Raw genomic sequence first — 21,205 nt, forward strand, 5'->3', positions numbered from 1 at the left:
CGTTCCAATCTTCCGCGTGCTTGCTTAATGGACCTTTGGCTTTTTGTGTGGCAAGCACTCGACCGGAATTTGCAATGAGCTTTTTTAAAGCATTCATCAAACAGGGGGCAAAAGAAATGGGTGCAAAAAAAAAAAGAAAAAGAAAATAGGCATGATAGTTGAGGCCCCCGGAATGTGACCGCGAACAGTCACATCCTTGGGGGTAGAGAGGCAATGGTTTGCGTGACCACTGGCTCCGGAGAACGAGGCCAGCGAAAAAGGCCGGTTGTTTGGTTTGGATGAATTAAATCACGTTCGTGTGTAAAATTTATTCCCATTTTCCGTTCGCTTACCTCCCACCGGCCAGCGATCGTGCCTGTATTGGGCTCGCTCCGGTGGGTTCCAACTTTTCCTTGTGCCTGAAGCCTGTCGCCTTTCCACGGGCAAAACTTTCAATCCCACTTAGTGCCCGCTGGGGGTGTGTAGTACGTCACGAACCCGAGCCGGGAAAGGAGGCAGCAAAGTGCCAAGTACAGGGTCGGAATGGTAGTTTTTTAGTTGTTGGAAGTGTGCGTGTGTGTGTGGGTTTGTGTGCAATCGACAGATGGAAGGCATGTCACTGGCAGGCCCACTGGGCACCATCACCACTACCACCACCGATTGACGATTGCGTCCCGAGCGTGCGTCCCATTTACAGTGGGGCTGCCGAGTTATGGAGCTTATGCCCTGGTGCCAGCATTATGCAGTTGGGACGGAAAAACGGTTTAATTAAAAGTTCGCATCGACATTCTTGGGTGGTCGGTTTTCTTTAATTACTCGTCGGGTTTGGCCAGCACGCCACACATAGAGCGCGTGATATGGTGAAGCATTTCTTGGGGCCGTTACAGCACCCCCCCCTACCCGGGCCCACTACTGGATGGACTCCGGAACCTGCCCAGCAGATGTTGGACCCGATTAAGAAGTTTTTGCTGCAGTTTTTTGTTGTTTGTGTTTGCTTTATTCCCCTTAAGTTTAGCGCCGCTTGCGAGCGTTCGAATAAAAGTGCATTAAGAACACTTGAGAGCGAGGGAAAATAGAGTAAAAGTCCGTAGGGGAATGGCTGAAACGGGAAAGGTAACATTTGTGAAAGGTAGTTGGCCACACTCGCGTCTGAATCACATTTTAAGAAATGAAAGTTTTCGCTCCTAATTTTCTATTGCTTCATTATGAGCGATTTTTACTGGGGTAAGTTTTTTGGCGTACGGAAGCGTAGTTTGTAACGGGTTGGCGAAAGGAAAAGTATGTGGAAAAGTTGTGGAGCTTTAAAAACGAAGTAACAGCAAAAGCGAAAAGACTTGTACAGATTGATATGGAAGGGACATTCAAAAAATAGATTTAAAGCCATTTATATCATGCTTCGGGAAGACTTTTCAAGTTCAAAGTTAAAAGCACGCTTAGTAACGAAAAGTTATAAAAATAATTTGAAGTTCAAATATAACTTTCCACCACTAAGATTGATGCAACATGAAAGAAACAAAAGCTCATCGTTCGTTACACTTACACACAACCCATGGGTTAAAACTTTGCCCATTGTGCATGCAACCAACTCCACCCAGCTTTGTGCAAAGTGCAGGAGGTCATTGTACACCCCAGTGGTCCTTTTCAATAAGCGTTTCCGCCCGACTTTCCGTTCCGCGAGCATTGTAGAGCCGGGTTGGAACGGCGATGATTGTAAAGATTTACCCATACTCCAGAGGGGAAGTTTCCAACCCTCCTCCCGCACATAAACCACGGTAAAGTGGCAGTATTTTACAAATTGGCAGCAGCTTGAGGGCAATATTGAATTTCGAGGCAAATGAAATATTTCGCTGCCATGTTTCTCATTTGTATTCTGTGGAGAAACACGGGGGAAACAGAAGGCACCCTACAGTAGCCGCCACGCTACAGCCGAAATGAATGATGAACGGGACTTGCACCGGTTTCAATTGGTTGACTTGAGAAAGCCACTCAAATTTGGTCTTATTGAAAAGTTGGGTGCGATTCGTAGACGATTCCAGCACGAGACGAGTTTCGTTTGTGGTTGATTGTGGTGGTAGTGGGAATAAAAGCGGGGGGTTGGGAATGAAAATTGAGCTACAAAAGAGACAAGTTCTTTGAAAGGAAGTGAGGAAGTGGATGGTCAAAACCGACAGCCTGAGATGATTGAGATTGAGGTTAAGAAAGCTAGCTTATTAGGGGCATGATTTGGGACAGTGCAGGGAAAATTGGTTAAAAGAGCGAACTGAATGAAACTGTTTTCAAATTTTAGGTCATTTTGGAGCAGCATTGTACAATAAAAGGATTGAAATTTAGGGTTTAGAGGGATTTTTCGTCGAAAAACAAAATTTCGGTTTGTTGGTGCCGTGACCAGGAATAAAATTTGAAGTTAACATTTTTCATGACATTGTGTTTTTGTACGCTGTCTTCATTGTTTATGTATTTAAATAAAAACATAACAAGCTTCAAGGACGAAGTGCAATTTTTATAAAATTATGGAAAAGGCCAGTAAAATTCAGGCGTCTTGTACAGTGGAGACGCCCAGTGCTTCATTTCCATGATAACATTTATTGTGATTGAAATGTCTGAGTTTGCTCATGAAAGTGAACGATTATAGCATATTAAAAAAATGAAAATAATAACCATTCCAAAACCTTGTACCTACCGATAGTAGTTGAGTACTTGTGCAAACACCCCCGGGTGCCGGTCGAAGAAGTACTCGTTCAGGACGGGATCATAGTTGCCCAGTGCCTCCGTCAGTCGTGATAGCCTAGTGGCCGGGATCTTCTTGAGTGTCGCCTTGTACGTCTCGTGCCGTATACCTCCCACGTTGAGAACCACCCGGTTCTCTGAGTCCATGTTATTCATAAGATTCATTTCCCGGGGTTTTGGAAAACCCGCACGCGTTTGGTATGCTATATGTATCTATCCTATCCACTATCCACACTTCACCTTTCCTGTTTGCTTTCTCCAGATTGAGATCGCCTCTCGACTGAAGCACGATTCTCAAGCAGGCTTCGCGTTTCGCTGCCAAAAAACCGGTTGTAGCTGCGGGAACGATACAACGATTGCGACTAGCGGATTGACCGGTCCACTAGCTCACGATGCAAATATTGGCGAACGGGGCGCTTGTTGCTTCTACGGCCGGCGTGTTGCTGCTCGTGATGCCCGTCAGTGTGTGGACGTGATTTTATTTTTACCAGCAGCATATTAAGCGCCGTAATGCCGTGGGCCGGCCAACCACAACCGACAACGGTCGGCACGTAGACGGCACGCTGATGGGCGCTGTTGACGTGCTCTGTGGTGTGCTGGAAGGCGCCCTAGAAAGAAGATGTCGTGAAACTAGATCTCGACCACGAGGGCCGAGAAATTTCGGTACTTTTTTGGCCCACCCCCTCCTCCCGGTTGTCTTGATTTGCGTGTAGCGACACGATGTTATCACGTACAAGACGCTTTTATGTTGGCTGCCCTTTTGCTTTGGTTTGTCGCTAGTTGTCCTTATTAGCCTGGACGAGCTTATCTGCCTCGTCATCTAATCCTCGTCGCAGGAAGTTTAGTTGTGTGTGTGGGGGTTTTTGGTGGGAGGTGTTCTGATGAACACGCGCCTCCTGCCTAGGAGTGTCCCCCGAAGAGATGACGAATGTCCAGGGCTGTGGACGTTTAATTTTTGCAGTAATTAATCATCCGCTCAGGCGTGGTGAAACCAGGCAGACGTCTCGCTCGGTTTACTGTCTCATCCTGGGCTCAGCGTAGCGCCAGCGAGCTTCGTGCTGGATAGGCAAAGAAACATCATACACGGACGCGTTACCCGGTGATGCTAGTGACCTCTAGCGGGAAACCTCATCCTATGGCCGGTACGGGCAATCGCATCGTTGCTGATCGATAGCAGCTACGGAAGCTGATACAGTTGCCACAGCATACGGGAGGAGCGTTGATTCAGCATGATGTCCTTGTCACGAGCGAACGCAGCTGTAGTGAGTCTGGAAAGAGAAAAAGGAAACATGTAGAGCATGTAGAGAATGAATGTTTGCACGATACATTAATGCGATGTAGATGGTGTAGGATTAATGTTAGCGACAAATTACTGTCCCGGGGAAGCAGACAAACAAGAGACATTGTCATAAAAATCACAAAAAACCCGACCTCTTTCAAGTGCATTAATTATTCCGTGCAGCGTGTACTTCAATAAACACCCAACGAATCGAATACAGTGTTGTTCCAGCTCATCTATTACCGGTAAAATGCAAACAACATTTCGTGAAAATGAATCATTGCTTTGGAAAGTACGCTTTCCAGCTGGTGCTGATTGAACCTCGGCACAAAACACCAACACTGTACCGGTTTGGTTGTCTGTTCGCAAATCCGACAAGGATACAGTCGGAGTGCAACATTCGAGGGGGTGCAACAGTGGTGTGCACACTTAATGAGATTAAATAATTGAATGCACCAAATGACCGCCGTTCATTAAGTAATTAATAATCAATGCTTATCGTGTCAACACGTGTCATGTGCAGTCGGTAAAGCAAGCAAAAACCTGAAAGGAAACGGGATCTACCATTTGCTTCGGTAACTGCTCTGGCCGAAGCGTCACGGTTGAACAGCTTTTCCGCAACAGGCAACAGGAAAGACGGGATCGTGAGACTCGTTCGTTTATGGGAGAGGATTGGTTTTTTATCATCAGAAATCAAAATCAATCGAACGCCCAAAATAGCACATTTTTCAAATAATTAATTCTCTTTCATTCAATTCCGAAGCGAACGAGTTTCGTTAAATTGTTCTTCGCCTAAATGTATGCAATGCTTTTTCTTTCGTCTTAAAGTATGCTAGTTACGCCTTAACGTCAGTTTTCATCATCGTTTGCGTCATTGTGACACATATTTGAAACAAATACAACGCCCTGTACCTTGCAACATCTCAAACACACACCGCGTTTTCATGTTTCATCACCATTTCACTTCTATTTGCGTTCCTAAAGACTGCATCACAAACGTTCTCTGCATTTCATCCAATTCCTTTCCCCCAGCAGTAGAAGAATGCTCTATCGGAGCGGCACAGATTGAGTGAAATGGTAATGCAAACTCTGCCATCAGGTTACTTGCGGTTTTAGCGTTTCCAGCTTCACTGCTACGAGTCTGCACGAGTACTTCTTTCACGCCCTGATGAGTCGGCGATGATCATAAATGATTCATTTTCTGGGTCCTTGTTCCCGGCGGTGCGATTCTTCTGCCGCTACTGACACAGTTCCACAGTTGCGTGGGCTTGAGGTTGGGGAGATGTAGTGACTTCCCCCGCCGTCACGAGCAGGCAGGTTGCAATTCCCAATGAGACAAGCTGGGTGGGTCGGTCTTTCATCAAGCACAAGCGCAAAGGAATCCTCAGCAAGGGTTCTGCTTTCGCCTGCTTAAAGCACTTCCACTTGTCCGTAGATGCAAAGGCCTATAAAGTGAGTGCAGTTATTTTTGGTTCGCCCGCCTTCACATCGAATGGACTCTTGGGAGTGCGGCCAGTACTCTTTATAACCGAGCCCCGAGTGAGTGCGAATCCTTTGATCCTGCCGCAAAGGCGTATAACGTGGCTTACATACGCGATGATGAACGTGAGGTGGTTGGGGCTTTGTGTGGGATGGTGGCCACTACCGGTATTGTGTCAGCTGTTGTGCTGATCTTGGGTGTGTGTGTGTGTCTGTTGGAGGCATTAGAACACCCCACGGGAGGGCACGAAATGAAACTTCCAGCTTGTATTTTTCTCTGTCAGTCGATGCACACACTGTTACGAAAGATAACACCAGCGTATTATCATCAGTAGCGTTCATTGACTTTTGCCACCTTGTTGGTATGCGTGTGTGCCTTTGCACAAAAATATCCCCCCTTACTGCTGTTGTTGTTTTGCATAATTTTCTATTATCATTTCATTATGCGCATGTTTTGCGCTATCATTACGCGCCCACCCTCACACGCTCTGTGAAACGCCGGACAGCCTCGGTATGACAGTCACATGTCTCTGGTGGGAGTTGAGACCCGTGTTGTTGTTTCAGTGTTTCAGGTTTGCGTTACCAACATACACACACACACGAACAATGAGCCAGATCGGACAGGCGCGATACAGTGTGATTGGTTTTCTCGCTGCGAGTCGCAGGCTGGGGGCAGCAGCAGCAGCACAGCGCAGAAAGGAAAGTTAATTTTCATCTTCCGATGTTGTTTTCCCGGACAGCATTGTTTGTTTGACTGGAGCAAGGGGCACCCACCCCGGGTACAAGCGTATCAATATCTGTTTGGTGTGATAGTGTGGTCAATCGACCTGATCGTGTCAGTTGCGAGATCATTACCTCGGCCTAGAGCAGACAGGGAACAGGGGTTTTCCCTTACCACTCCCAAAACCCCCAGGCGTGCTGTAGGAAACGAAACGAGTTGATGAAACCTTGTCCCAATTTCCCACCCCGTGTGACACGCGACAAACAATGGATCATCATCATTAGCATCGTAGCGTGCTGGGAGGGTTTGTGTGTGAGTGTGTGCCTTGGCGGATTGTTTTTCCGATAAAAGGGAGTATGATTGAATTTGGTTGCATTTCGACCGGCGCTATAGGACGGCCTCCAGCCAGTTATTATCCAGCTGTGTGCGAGTGTTATTGCAGCCATGCTGTTGAATCATTCCGGCCGGCTGAGCGATGAAGGAGTGTAAATAATGGATCAACGGTCATTATTGCTGCATTGTCGTTTATTTTAAGCCCAGCGCTAGTTCTAAAGAATGGTGGCACCACCGGCACAGGGAGGCTGGGCGGCCGCTAACTGGTGGGGGAATTTATCATAACGAATGGTGGAATATTTGGTTGGTACAATCGATCGATCGGCAAATTGATTTTAATTAGAGCGTTTCAATAATTCATCATTAGCGCATGACTTTTGTGTGTTTGTGTGGACGAGTACTGTTGAGTTAAAAAATATATATCCGTACTACAAATATGGCATCAGAATTGGAAATAACCTTGAAGTGATGAAATAGTACGATAAACTCCCATTATTTGCCTAAGCAAATTGAATATTTGTGTTTTGGAGAGGTATCTATATATGACCTCATACATAAATGCCATTATTTTAACCCTTTCGTTTTGCCAGGGATTTCAACATCTCCTGAATGTCGTACAATTCTTTCAAATCCTCATAAATCCTGCAGCTTACCAATGTATTCATAAATAACCTTTCACGCACACCGCGTGTCGATTACAGGGCTGATGCAAAGCATTATACGTGTGCTTTTGATTGTGTTCTGTACGACGGAAGTGGGTCGTAATAGTAAAAAAAAGAACAGGAACGCCATTTTCTCTTTCCGGTTTATTGTATCCCAAAAAGAACGTAGAGCAGAAATGCTTGCGGAAAGGGAAATAAATGTTTCTGGTGCCTGCTATTCAATCACGTTCATGGCGCAGTGAGCGAATTATGAAGTGAAAATACTTTAAACTGTATTAAAGCGTGCAGGGAGGTTTATGATCTTTCGCATTCTTCCGGGTTTGCTTCGCATAGATTTTGTTTGATTTACTGCCCGTTGAACGACTCCCTCTGCATAAGGGATGGAAAATTGAACGAAACTAAAGTATCCTTCATTAGTTATGATTTGAAGGCTTTTTCGCTCCGTGGCTTCTTCTGAGACTGCTGTAAGGGATGGGAAGGAAAGGGTTTCTTTTCGGTCCTTCTGATTTGCAACCGAAGCCGGAAGTGCCACGACGTCATCCATCACGTCAAATTGATATTCCGTGAGCGTCGTCGTACACAAACACACCAAAAGGCATGAAGAGTCCCGTCGCCCCTTCCGCAAGCAATCGTGAGCTCTAAAGCTGTATGTTTGCTGTGTGTGTGTGTGTGTGTTTTTTTTTTGGGATTTCATTTTTCATTCGATCGGTCAGCCTCTTTGCTCGGTGTGGTCCGATATTTATTTTCGCCTACGCTCAAAATATAACTTTCAGCAAGTGGATTTTATTTTAGTTCTGGAGCCTTTCGCTGCCAACAAAATGCGCGTGAAGGCACGACGCAAACAAAACATAAAAAAACCCGGAATGAACAAACACACCGAAAAGTACAAACCGAAGGTCGTGCTTTTGCTTGCGCTTCTTGCTGGTGCTGGTGTAGTCCACCCCGTTCGCTTTGCTTGTAGTCAAATATTTACCGGAGGAAAAACGATATCCGATTATTGCTGAGCGATGCAAACACAAAATGATTCCCTTGCTCGCACCCTCTGCTCTCTCTTCTCCTCTGGTTCGCATTTCTAATGCGGGATAATGCTGGTGTCCCCTCAAAGCAGTTCCCTTTCGTTCCCCCGTGCTGTTAGTTCATTTGTTCTTTTTGATAACAGGCGCGTAATGGCAGATACTTTAGAATTCGGAATTATTCCGCACGGATTGGCGAGAGCAGATTGTCTGTGCTTTTGATTTTGGGCGGTTCTTATTTTAAAATGTTCTGCGATTCTGATTTTTTGTAGCTTTGCATCCGGTTTGGTGAATAGGTAAATCAAGAAAATGATTATCCTTCGGGGAGAAAGCACCCGAAATAAAAGGTTGCCATCCCGTGGACAAAGGTACCGTGGCTTTGTTTGGGGATAGGATGTCGTTTGAAAAATCAATAACGATCGCAGTTGTTTTGCATGTTTGGACATGAAAAATGAAGCTGAATAGCAGTCGAAAACGACTATTTTTTCAGAGAGAAAGAGAGAGTCCATTGAAAAACTTTGATATTTATTGTATTTTGAAATTAAAAGTTGCTACAGCTCGAAGACTAGATTGAACGTACGTCCAATAGAACCATACCAACACATTCATCCAACCTTCCTCCTTGATTTAAACCCCCCAAAAATCGTGTGACATCATCATAGTTAGAGATTAATCTTCCCACTGCCGCACCGACGCACCGTGCCGGATAAAGAACACATAACACAATAGCTTCGTTACCCTCGTCGTAGCAAAGCCCAAACCCTGTTCCAGCAGACTGTTGAACAGGGTCCGGGGACCGGTTCATAAATCATTAGAATTAAAATTTCACATCAAAACGTGAGGCAATAATTTACCATTTTTTTTGGGGGTGGAAAACGAAGCAAGCAAAGCAAAGGCCCACCATAAATCCGAAGGGTGAAAGATGCTTTGAAAGGACAACGGAACTTTCCATTTCGTCACCCATCACAGTCCCGACGACCAAACAAACTAACGAGCGTAAAAATAGCGGAATGAAAAAATGGAGCGTGATTTTGAGTTTCAATTTTTCATCCTTATTTTTTGCCTTCTTTGCACTGCTCTATTTTGGTAAGGATCTGTTTTTTTGGCTAAGGAACCTTGAAGGTGATACCGTTCCCAAATGATGTAAAATGTATCTTTCTATGCGTAGCGAGTTTAATTTTTCTCGTGCCTCGCTACCCACTACGAACCTTGTCCCCGGGAAAGCATTGTTCAGCAGGCGGTTCATTATTGTGTTTTCTCGGTTTTCCACTTGCGTTCCAGTTGCTGGCGGAGTGATGAAAATTAAATGTTCTGCTAAACTGCTCACTTCTGCAACGACGGTCGACGACGACGACAAGCAAGCTTGTTAGCGTGTTAGGATGGACAAGGATACAAGGACGGGGCCAGTGATTTATGGAAACGTCCAGCGATGAAAAGTCGTACGGCACGGTGTGACTCCAATTGTGCCATAAAACATCTTCACAACATGCCCAAAGTAAGGGTTCGTTGCGTTCAGTCGAGCACCGGAGAGAAAAGGCAGCGGCTCTACTTGTGTACATTATTTTAGAAAAACAGCACAGTCATATGGAAAATGTCTCCTGGGAAAAGTAATAAAACACCCATTAGCAAAAATTGTTACCCAACCATCGATGAATAAAGCACATGTTTCATAACACGGTGTGACGGTGCCGTTTTTTCCGTCGCTTTCCATCTCCAGAAAAAGAAGCTAATTCCCCACAACTCCCCGCCCCAGGCAGCTGCTAAAGTATTCAGCGTTCGAATTAAGCACAAATCTTTCATCAATCTTTCCGAACGGCTCGGTGTGTGTGTGTGTGCGCGCAATGTTACGCGTTACACTTGCAGCGCACAGGCACAGTGATGGACGATAAAGCGAAATGGAAGGGAGGAGATAAGCGAGCACCAAGGCACCGTCGGAATGTGCGGCTCGAGTAGGGCTTCTTCCGTTCGCGTTACGCAGGTGTCTGTCGCTGCACATATTGCGTTCCCTTACGCAACACACTCGCACACTCGTACCAGCACCAGCAGCAGCTTAAGAAAAGCTTTCGGGCCAATCAATCATGGTCCTCCTCTCCTGGTCCTCGTTGGCAGCACTGCGAGTTTGCTGCTGCGGTAGGATTTCAAACAGGAGATAAAGAAAATACCGGAAAAGCTTTCTCGCGAAACGTCCCAAAGCCCGAAACATGGAACGAAGCTGGCGGGAGTGTGCGTGTATATGTTCGCGTTATTTATCGGTTGGTTTTGTGTAGAGGTATCGCTACTTCCTTGATTACGATTATCATACACCCACGGAGTTGACTTGGGCCAACGTCAATACCACCTACGGGCCACTGCCGGGAAAGGACACGTGTGCAGGATTTGTGAGTCGCTGGAGTTGTTGTGAGGCGAAAAGTTCAAAGAAGCTCTGCTGGAGGGTGTATGGAGAAGGTATGCCTTGGATTGAGTTGGACCATGGATTGGATGAAGAGAAGCCTTTTAGACGTTTTCGTTTATTAGATGTAGAGTTTAATTAAAATACAGGAAATAAATGTTCGTACATTCATTGAACGTTTTTAGCCGTCGCCTAAATGTATGCAATATGAAATTTTAACTTCAATTATACAGCATAATTCTGTCATATATTTTTTCAAAAAATAAACTGCATGTTAAACCTGCATTTGCTTCGAAAAGATATTTTGTCCTTGTTTTCTAACATCAATTTTACATTGCACAACCGTGCACGTGACAGTGAGATTAGACGTGAACATATGAAGCGAAATTAATCATAAAGCAAAACAGCGACTTTTTTCTATCAAACAACACACACACACAGCTGCCGTTACGATCCATCTGCTCAGGGCACGTGACTTCGTTACCAATATCAGCCTGCTGGCGACCATTTTTCCGCTTTTCCTTGTATCCTTTAACCGATGCGATAGGTGGAAATAATACATTCCCCATCCTGTACTACTAGCGCATCCCTGTTCAGGCATTACTTTGTTTGTACTCGTCGACAAACCTAACCTAACATGGAACGCCGGGAAGGAATGACACACAAAACTGGGCCAGCACAGAAGCGCAAAAAGGGAAAAGAGGTCACGTGAACACGGGAAAAGTGGAACAAGCAACACATTCCATAAAATAAACTTCCTGCTGGATCAGAGGTTAGAGTGAGTGTGTGTGTGTGCGCCAGTGTTTGTGTTTGTAGTGATATAGACCCCCGCAAGGTAGAGTGAACCGAAGCAAATAACAAATAATATATGTGACACACAGAGGACACTTTGAAGCTGACCAATCACGGGGCACGATCTGCCACATCCTGCCGAGGCGTGACCGGTTCCGGTTTGCCGGTCCGGCGTGGGAATCACTAGACCAGCCTTCCAGTGTTGCTTTTTTACTCCCCTTTTTTGCCATTCCGACCCAACACCACCTCATAAAATGTGTCTGGAATGGGTGACACTTTTCTGTTGTTGCTTCTATCTCCACCACCACGTGGCAATGACAACTGAGTGGAAAATGGACTCGTGTGTCCCGTGTGTGTCCCGTGAATCATTGGCACAGAATCAGCACGGTGTTAGCTGTGAATGTGGGTGACGGTGTACGCTTGAACGCAGTCCTCCACGTACACCTGGTTTCCCATGTTCAATTAAAACAGTTCAGTCCTGACGAGCCGGGCAGGGCGTGCGGATGGATCGGTCGGTCTCCATCGGACACCGGTTGTAATAGTAAATAATTGTTTTTGTAACCATCGTCCGTCGGGTGGACGGGTGCGTTCGTGGGATAGCTGATTCAGCTGTCACGTTGGCCGGACTCCAACCGCAGCGGTTAGTTGTAATGTTGAGTTCAAAGCGGAACCGCAGCACCGGTGCAGTGAATTAAATTCCAACCATATGCAAGCCTTCACTGGCTACCGAAACCGTACCGCGAGCTCATTACTGTGTACGGGCTGGTGTGGAAGATGAAAGAGTGGACTGCGGTTTGTCATTGCTTTGAAAAGCAGAATGAGATGAACTATTGCTGGAAACGTTGTTTGAAAAAGTAAAACAACACAATCAATCGCACTGAGTCCTAAAATAAGTATCGTTGTAAAAACGATTAAAACTACTTTACTGTAACATTTGACTAACTAAGAACATCAATCCTCTTACCAGCTTCCTTTTAAAGCCACTCGAACCATAAACAGTGGGTTGGTTCATCGATCAATGACCCAATTTCAGCAAACCGATCCGCAAAACGTGCTATCTTGAACGTTGATGAAAGTTGCTCAAGGATCTCTTGCGGTTACGTTTCTCGTGTTGCGTGCATTATAGACAAATCCCCTTCCCCAACCAGCTTACATGCGGGAAACGAGACACCCGAAAGAGAGTTTAAACACCGTCAGCTTCATCTTTGGCAGCTTGTTTGGCCATTAATCGGATGATGTGGTTTTTCGCAAAGCACACAATACACAAACCCCGTGAAGGTGTCTGAAGGTGGCCGAACGATTGTGGTTTCTTGCTACGGGACACCATTCAATCAACGGTCCTCTTATTGCTGAGAGGTGGCTGAAATGAATCCATCCAAGAAGGTGTTCGGAGGCGTATAGAAGTGCGAAAGGGGACGATAGTTTATATTTACTTTTTGGTGGGAAAGACTGATGCCTGTGGAAGGAGGTTTTGAATAAAAGAAAAAGAAACGATCAATCTGCACGCACCGTATTTTGGTTGTGCTAGAAGTCGTAGATAATGTTCATTGAAGCGTCAAACGTAGCTATGATTATTACTTCATAGAGTTGAACCAGTTTTGTGTTTTTTTTTTTGATTTGAAATGTTTCATGAAATAAGTTTCAGTTATAAAATTGATGTATATAAGTGCCTAAATGTATGCAATTTGCATGACAAAACTCAGACATTATACGAAAAAACAGAATTTTTAGCTACGTTACATTGGAAATAAGGTCCAATAAGGGAAGCCCATTTTATCGATCAAATAAAACTACCCAAAAGCTCTTTAGCTTGCTCACGAGTTGTGCTGGATGATGTCACATTTACAAAACAACGTCACAACTTAAAATTACGCTCCGTTGTAGCTGTCACGATCAACAGTTTAATTAAACGAAGGTGCTACTTGCATAACGTCCCAGCAGCATCCCATTACACCACGGTGCAAAAACAAATGTGAAAGTAATGACCCACCAACAAACACAAAAAGTCTGTTGCACTTTTCGAAACAAAAGCACTTTGCTAGGGGGGCAAAAAAGGGAAAATCAACCGAAACAAATTAGCCTCTGCTTAAATCTTTCACCGTGCTTTTACGCATCCCTTCGAGCAAGCTATTTAATGTATTCTGCGGACATTTTCTGCGCCAGCCCGGCTTGCTGGCAAGGCCCCGTAGGATACATCCGCTTGCTCTGCCGTAAATCGTGTTCATTTTTCACATTACTTCCGTGCCCCATTGTAGGTAAGTCTTCGGGCTTGGCTGGGGATTTGAGATTTGAAAGGAAACCCATGAACAGCAGCAGCAGCAGCAACGATCTGACTTTTCTTTTTAACAAACGAGTGGAAAGAAAAATGAATAAAACACAGAAGGCACAATTTGCAGAGCATCTTTCACAACTGCAAACTGGCAGGAGCAACACAGAACAAAAAAAACTATGTAAAACAAAAGCAAGAGCAAAGGGAAGAGAGAAAAAAACGCACAATATAAAAGCACGGCGGTTTGAAAAAGGTTTCGCAAACATTTGCGACCCAACTAAATCCTGCTCTTTCGTCTTCGTCTTCGGCCGAAGCAAACCCTCCTCCTGCCTACAGAGAGTGGGAGACCCAGTGGAACAATGGATGGTTCGGCCAAACAAAAAAAAAGGGGTCAACTGTACGCTGGCGGCACATTTTCGTATTATTTTCCGCTACAGGACCGAAAAAGAAAAGGTTCCCTCTGTGTTGTGACCTTCACCGGAAAAGGGTGGATGGTGTTTTTCATTTTCTTTTCGTTTTTTTGCTTTTGCGGGTGGTTAGAGGTTTTGCGTTCGGTTTTACGCCCCCGTAACGAATCCAATAAATTTGCAATCCTTCCAATAAATCGACGGGTGGCAGCAGATGCAACCGGTAGGCACGGTGGAAGGATTCAGGATAGATGTATTTACATCAAGCATGTTTAAAAATGATTTAAAGCAGTGAAGGAAGCTGCTCCAACGTTGAAAAGAAATCTTTCACAAAATAATTTAATGAACAAAATCTTACTTTATTTCCACACCAAAAAGGTTCGGAACGTTGTGAAATTCTACAAAATGATTGTAATGCGAATTAAATACTACCCAACGCTTCTCTCCAGGAGCGTTTCGAGCTGCATGGTTGATTTGGTTTTTGGTACTCTCAGCCTTTTAGTGAAAGAGAAATTGAGCAGCTTATAGGAAAGGGACAGCAGAAACGAAACAGCATCAACCAAAAAACGACCCAGCAAAAAAGAAAGGTAAACGCCGCATTGAATGATGAAATGACCAGCGCTGCCGAAGCACTGGACGGCCGCACGGGAAAAGCACAAAACCAATTTCGGTTGCTTAAGTTTCGCCTCGCCGGTCCCGGTAAACATTGGAACGTTCGAGGCACTGGTTCAAAGGTATCCATTTTCATCATCCTTGCTCACCTGACCAATTGAAATGCTGGGGAGGGAGAGAAGGGAGAGAAAAAGAGATAGCAGAGCAAAAACAAAATCAAAAAAGGAAAGCTTTCTGATCCTGGGACGGTGAGCATTCTGCTTTCCGTTTGAACTTTCCGTTTCGAGTCCGTTTCCTTTCCCGTCCCCGTTTCAATGTTCGAGTGCAATGCGTGTGACTTCTTTCAATTCCCCTATTTTTTTTTCTACTCAAGCAACCGGGCAGAATGACCGAGGGCTTTTTGTTTGTGATCAACCGTATTGGCAATGCTTCGTTCGCTCTAATCATTCACCACTGACCCGGGAGGCGGGACACCAATGATCCGGATCCCTGACGCTCTGCCAAAAGTCTGGACTGCAACAGGATTAGGGCTTTAATAGAATCTTAAGCCATGCTCCTTTCTTCTCCTCTCCGCTTCACTGTCGACCCTTTGGAGGTGATTCCGCTCAAAAGATTTCGCAGGTTCGCCCTGCTCAAGGATCAACAATCCTAGCCCGTGCCTCACCTTCTTCTCCATTGCCGCCCGGCTAAACCGTGGCTTTTGAAGGGTTCCCACAAAAGCTGTTGAAGTGATTGAATTATCGACCTTTGGTTCTTGCTTTGCAGCGAGGTTATCGAACGAACTCGAAAGCATCGCCGCCACCATTAAAAGCATTGTGATCGATTCCGCTCGCCAGTTTGGTCGGTGTGGGTAAGGATTTGCTTTGCACCTCATGGTGGCAGACGGATGAAGGCCAAATTAACTCTGAGTTTTTCGTTTTGAAGTGGGTACACACAAACACACACACACACATACACACACAAACACTTTTCACGCCCGCTTGTCCCAATTTGGGGTCGGTTCGTGCTTTAAAAAGGGATGAGCGTAAATCAATTATTTGGAATCCTTTTTTGGAAACTGGGGACTAGCCACGCCGACGGACAAAACCACTGCACGGGTAGGAGTTTATTATTTGGTAAATTTTGGCATAATAATGAGTGTGTTGGTGAAGCAGATTAAGAGGCGGGCTAGATAAGGCACTAAATTATAAAGACAATTAATTATTTTTGAGAGGGTCCTGCACAACATTTGTTTAAGAAATTTTTAGTTTAAAAGGCTTCTTTGGAGATTAAAAGGGTTACACACATATTGCTAGGGGTGCAATTTGACAAGAATTCGGTCGTGGCATTACTGAACGCCTAAAGGTATGCAATTTGTTGTTTTTCTGATTACATAGCAGCTTAATGCCGGGGATTATAACACTTTTAAGCCTGTAATTGGAGGTACTACTAGAGGCAGATTTGTCTGTAAAAGGCTTTCAATGTCTAAACCAACTTTCGAAGTAATTTGAGAAACACTAGCCTCAAAAGTCGTCTTATATAAAAAATTCACCAGGAGAAAACTGGAATATAATGCATCATTTCTGAAAAATAAAACCCTCCTTAACAACTATTTACCACCGTAAACAGCATAACAGAAATGTACACTGCTTCTCTTGCGGGTATTTCCCAGAACCGTCGCAAAGCAAACATTTGCGGACACATGTAAACCACCATGGGAAAACGGAGACAGTGTCAAAGTGACAACATTTATGCGATGAAATGGAGGAAGGTTGGTCCATTCATCCCCACACGTCATGTGGACAGTACGTGACAAAATGTGAACCCCGTGTTGGTAGTTCCAGCAGCATAAAAATGCCATCCCATCGGATGCTGTAATGCACAGCAACACACACACACAGATGGTGCGCCAATGTAACACATCACTTCACATCAGCGACTGCAAGCAAGCTACGACACTACAACAACTTTCTTACTATGCAAAATCATCATACGGGGCAAACAAAAGAAAACGATCGAACAGTTTCTTCTGAACTCTGAAGCACTGCATCGTTTGGAGTTTTACCACTTTGCGTCTTCTGCATGCTTTGCTGCTGGCCTAAGTTGCCCCGAGCAGGGAGTACAGTAGGGTCCTTCGGTCGACGAGTGTCCTTGCTTGCTCCTCTTCTCAAGCATCGAAAAATGTTTACGCTCGCGTGGCGCATCAAGAGCAAAAAGTGGCTTGACATTAGAGGGATTTTGGCCTCCCTATTTCTCTTTTTTTGCTGTTGTCCGCCCCGTTTGCCTGCCTAATCGAAATCACTTGCAAGCGTACCTAGAACCACGTGCTTGAACGGTGTCAGTACATGTCGTTCTCGTGCTTTTTTTCATCGCTTGTATCCTCTCCCAAAAACATCGCTCGCGGGCACGGTACAGTAAAAGCACGGCAATAATAGAGTGTTCGTGGCGCGCACGGGAGTAAATCGTTCGAGTGCCCTTCGATTTCAATGGCCAATCGTAGCCATCTAGCCCTCGTGCCAAAGTGTTTGTGTTGTTTTTGTTGTAACGTCCCACTGCTGTTTCCCGCGTCTCATGAGGACGAGTTTCTATCGTGCTTTTGCTGATTGTATGTTTTTCTATTCGTGTTTCCTTTTTCCATACGCTGCCCCATTACTGAACCAAAAAGAATAAATTTCCACAGAAACACATCCATTTCATAGTCACTCGTATGTGTGCTCGTTTTCATTCCTCCCTATTTTCCGATGTGTTCCATTTCCACGTCAAGCATTTTCACGGTTATTATCACTTGGAAGCGCACCATCCATCCATCCAGCGGTTCGATCCACTGGGATGGGATGAGTTTCCACTCGAGCAGCTTCATTGAAACGCATTGTTTGTGGGAAGCATTCCACTTGCATCGGGATGCAGCTCGTGCCATCACGGACGGGAAACTGATCGCAGCGAACAAGCGAAGGGAACATCGGAACGGAATCGAGTTCACCGCAGCACCGTATGTGTACGTGTCAGGGGATCGTTCGAGCGGAAACAAGGCTCCCAATTCCGGGGGACGCTTTTTCTTTCTCCACCCGCAAGGTTGACAGTCACCAGCCCGAGAAGGTGTGTCCTTTGTGGGTTGCATCAGCTGCAAGTGAAGTGTGCTGGCAGCATCGGAACACACACACACGCGCGCGTGCTCTGCTCTACTTAACGCTATTGATTTTAATCGATAAACATGTTGTGCCAAGTGGAAAATTGTGTTGCCCCGGAACGGAGAGTCACGCCGTTGCAATCGCCCGGTGGCCTGAAGGTAGCGCGAAAAGTAATTTGCGTGTGTATAAGTGGTCACACAATTGGGTACCAAGATACATTGCCACATTGTGTGCGAACGAGAGTGTCGCTATAATGGGAGGTGGGACACATCCGTTTCCCGGAGAAGCATTCGATTCGGGTCAATTGTTCCGAGTGGACGAAGAAGCTTCAAACTCAACGAGCCGTAAGCCGGTGGTCCGTAAATTTGTATCCAATGCAATCTTGTCGGAAACAGGAGCTTTGGAATGCAGCAAAAAGGGGCTGCGATTTACATTGTTCCTGTTGCAGGATAAGCACTAGCATGGAGCTCTCTTAATTTCAATGTGCAAATGTTTCTCGATACCTCAGCGACGGGCATGTTACTTCAACTGTGGTTTGGGTTTAGCTGTGCACCTGGGAGATAATTGGAATTTTGGCCTCTGTCAATACCGTCGAGTGGAGTGAAGATCTGAATTTGGATCAAATTTAATTGAGTCGACATGGAGAACCCCTCGTTAGTCCGTGGATAAGGTTCTAGGCCACCACTTCCAATATCAAATTACACATTTTCTTGACGGCTCAATGGGCAGGCATAATGGACAAGGATTCAAGTTCTTCAATACACAACACTGAGGTGAAGATGCATAATTAAATATTTAAATTAAACCATTCTAAACGACCAGATTTATAGAAAGAAAATCCGCTTTTTGAATTGAGAAGTAGGCGTCTAAATTTATGCAATTTCTATTGCAAATTCCCTTTATAAATGTTCACATTAATCCTTCTTAGTTCTTAAATCCTGTTTAGTGTCAAATTCGATCTAAATAAGCCGTATTACAGCTTAAAGAAAAAAAAAAGATAACAAAACTAAATTCGATCATCACGATTCACAAAACGAATAATTTAATGAGTTTTGAAAGCCCCGTTTAATTACCGCTACCGGACTTAGGCATTTCCCAGGAGCAGTCGACCGTTGCTTGGACGGAGAAAATCCTATCTTTAAATCATCATTATCATTAGAGGTGCTGATCGCCCGGTGAGGCAATAAGACACCCGGGCCGAGCGAATGAACAGGCCCATCCTCTCAGCTGGGTGATGAGAGCCAGCCGACGGAATCAGTCGACCGCGTTCGCAAAGCTTAATGAGTTTATGGCCACGCAACACGGGGCTAATCCTTTCCGAGGCCGACTGATGGGTAAGCCGTATTGAAAAGTTGTAATAATGAAGCGAGAGTGAGCGAGTCGGGCGATTGTCGGGGGACTTGGGAGTTTAACCTTGAACCGGTGATGTGTGCTTTTCGGGGGGTGTGGCCCAGTTTTCTGCTACATGCAGTTACTGTATTTGGGTTAAGCTTTACAGCTGGAAAAAATGAAAACACGCCAAACAGCACACACACACACACACCCATGCAGCTCATGCAGGATACGTTATTTGGCATCGGGACTGGCGAATCTTACTATAACCACCGAGCAAAGTAGACAGCAACAGGAGAATGGGCGCCCTAATGGCTCGGAAGGTCGGAAAACGAGCAGCGCAACAATTTGCTGATGGGAAAGCGATTGCGTGCCGTTTCATTTCGGGCGTGTTGCCATGCCTGTGTCCGTACAAAACACAAAAAAAAACCAGGCTGCCGAAGCTCTTCCGCTACCGGCCGCACCATTCGCTAATTGGTAAATGATGGAGCATGAGCGTGCATTCAACAGCGGTGGCTTGAACGTTCCGCGATTAGGAGGAACGGTAATGCTCGAGCAAGGAAAACGATAATTTAGCAAAATGTGCTAATTTTGGGGAATTATATGTTTAATTATTTTAACAGCAAAAGCATAAATGCTGCTATTACATCTTATTTTAAAAGTTTTGGAATAGGAAAACGTTTTTACCGTTACTGTTTCCCATATTTACTTATCCCTAAGAGGCACAGAGCTTCATGCAACAACTGTCAAAGCTTGATTCGAACAGCTGCCGTTACTGTTGCTGCTTGCATTAATGATTGACGTTCGGCGTTCGCAAAAACAAAGTTTTCATCCGCGGAAAATCTGCTAGCGCCACTTCTCATCCACGGTACAGCACACACCCAAACCGTGGCCACACATGTCCTAAACGAGAAAGTTTTAATTGAATTTCATTTTCACAACCATCGGCTCAGCTTCATGCGGGGGGTTTTACTATGCGGCACATCTCTTGCCCTTGGAAGCTGACGGTACGACGTATGTTTCTGTTGCGAGAAACTCTTGGCCCCCAAAAACGAGCACGAGCGCTAATGTCCAACGGGGAAATCGATTGTTGAAGAACTTCCCGCACACAATCACACATAGACCATCGCACGGTGGATGGAAATGAATTGATGTAACACGATTTCGGACCACAGTTTGTATCGTTTTGTGAGGTTGGAGTTGTGGAAATGTTCGACTTTAGAGCGACTGCAGCAGGCAGGCTGTATCAATACGAATGGCATCAGTTTTGGGCGAGTTTGGTTTGGTATCAATAAGCTCAGGGAGAGAAGTTGCACCGGTTGAAAACGTCTGTGATTGGTGTTCACCGTACAAAAACAATCCAAATGTGCTGTCCATTACATTCGTCAAATAAAATGGCTACATTTTTGTTCATATTTCAAAAGTGCTATTAAAATGTTTCCTTCATCCGCCTCACAGCTGTCCCGCAGTGTAATCGATTCTCATTCTCTCCCAACCCGATCGAAACACCTTTTCAGCGCGCAGGAGGAGAAGAAGCAGTGTAATGGAGACTAATTTAGTTGTCATAGCTGAATTACAATCGTTGATTAGAGTTGGCAAACAAACTTTTGCTGCCGCCCAGTCCGTTTCTAATTCCAACCAGTGGTGCACCGATTGTGGAATTCCAGATTTCTTCCCTGTTCCGAGTACAAAATAGTAAAAAAGGAGGCATCGTTGGCAAGCGCAGGGAGATCGATAGAGTTAACTAATTTGATAATTTCCCTAATGAAAAGGCGTACCATTAAAATAAGTTATCTCATCGCTCTTCTTTCGTGCGTTTGGGCTCGGGCGCCGTGATTGATGTGCTACAAGTTGGAGGAATACTGCTTGATATCATGGTCATTGAACGTGATTGATTTCGCTTTAAGAGCGGACAAGGAGAGCTTTTCATTTGCTGAAGGTAATGAAAACAGGTTTTTCATATTGCTCGAAAGTGAATGGACAGTTCAATAGGCTTATGGCTAATCGATGGGAAGGTCATTTACTAGGAGCAAAAGCAAAACAACGTGCTCAAAATTACAACACGCTCTCATGTTGCAGAAAGTTTTTCGCTTTATTTTTATCA

At 45.1% G+C, this 21,205-nt stretch overlaps 1 protein-coding gene across 7 annotated transcripts in view; it reads right to left on the reverse strand.

The window, feature by feature from the left end:
* Nucleotides 1-21,205, reverse strand: part of LOC1277770 (potassium voltage-gated channel protein Shaw) — a 67,783-nt gene that overhangs the window by 20,346 nt on the left and 26,232 nt on the right. For all 7 annotated transcript variants that reach the window (XM_061656412.1, XM_061656411.1, XM_061656413.1 and 4 more), the window contains exon 3: nucleotides 2,660-3,974. In XM_061656412.1, the coding sequence (XP_061512396.1) occupies nucleotides 2,660-2,871 (212 nt within the window). In that variant the 5' untranslated portion in view covers nucleotides 2,872-3,974. The remainder of the gene's footprint in view (nucleotides 1-2,659; nucleotides 3,975-21,205) is intronic.

This window comes from Anopheles gambiae, chromosome 3 (assembly GCF_943734735.2).
Source record: "Anopheles gambiae chromosome 3, idAnoGambNW_F1_1, whole genome shotgun sequence".
Classification (NCBI taxonomy): domain Eukaryota; kingdom Metazoa; phylum Arthropoda; class Insecta; order Diptera; family Culicidae; genus Anopheles; species Anopheles gambiae.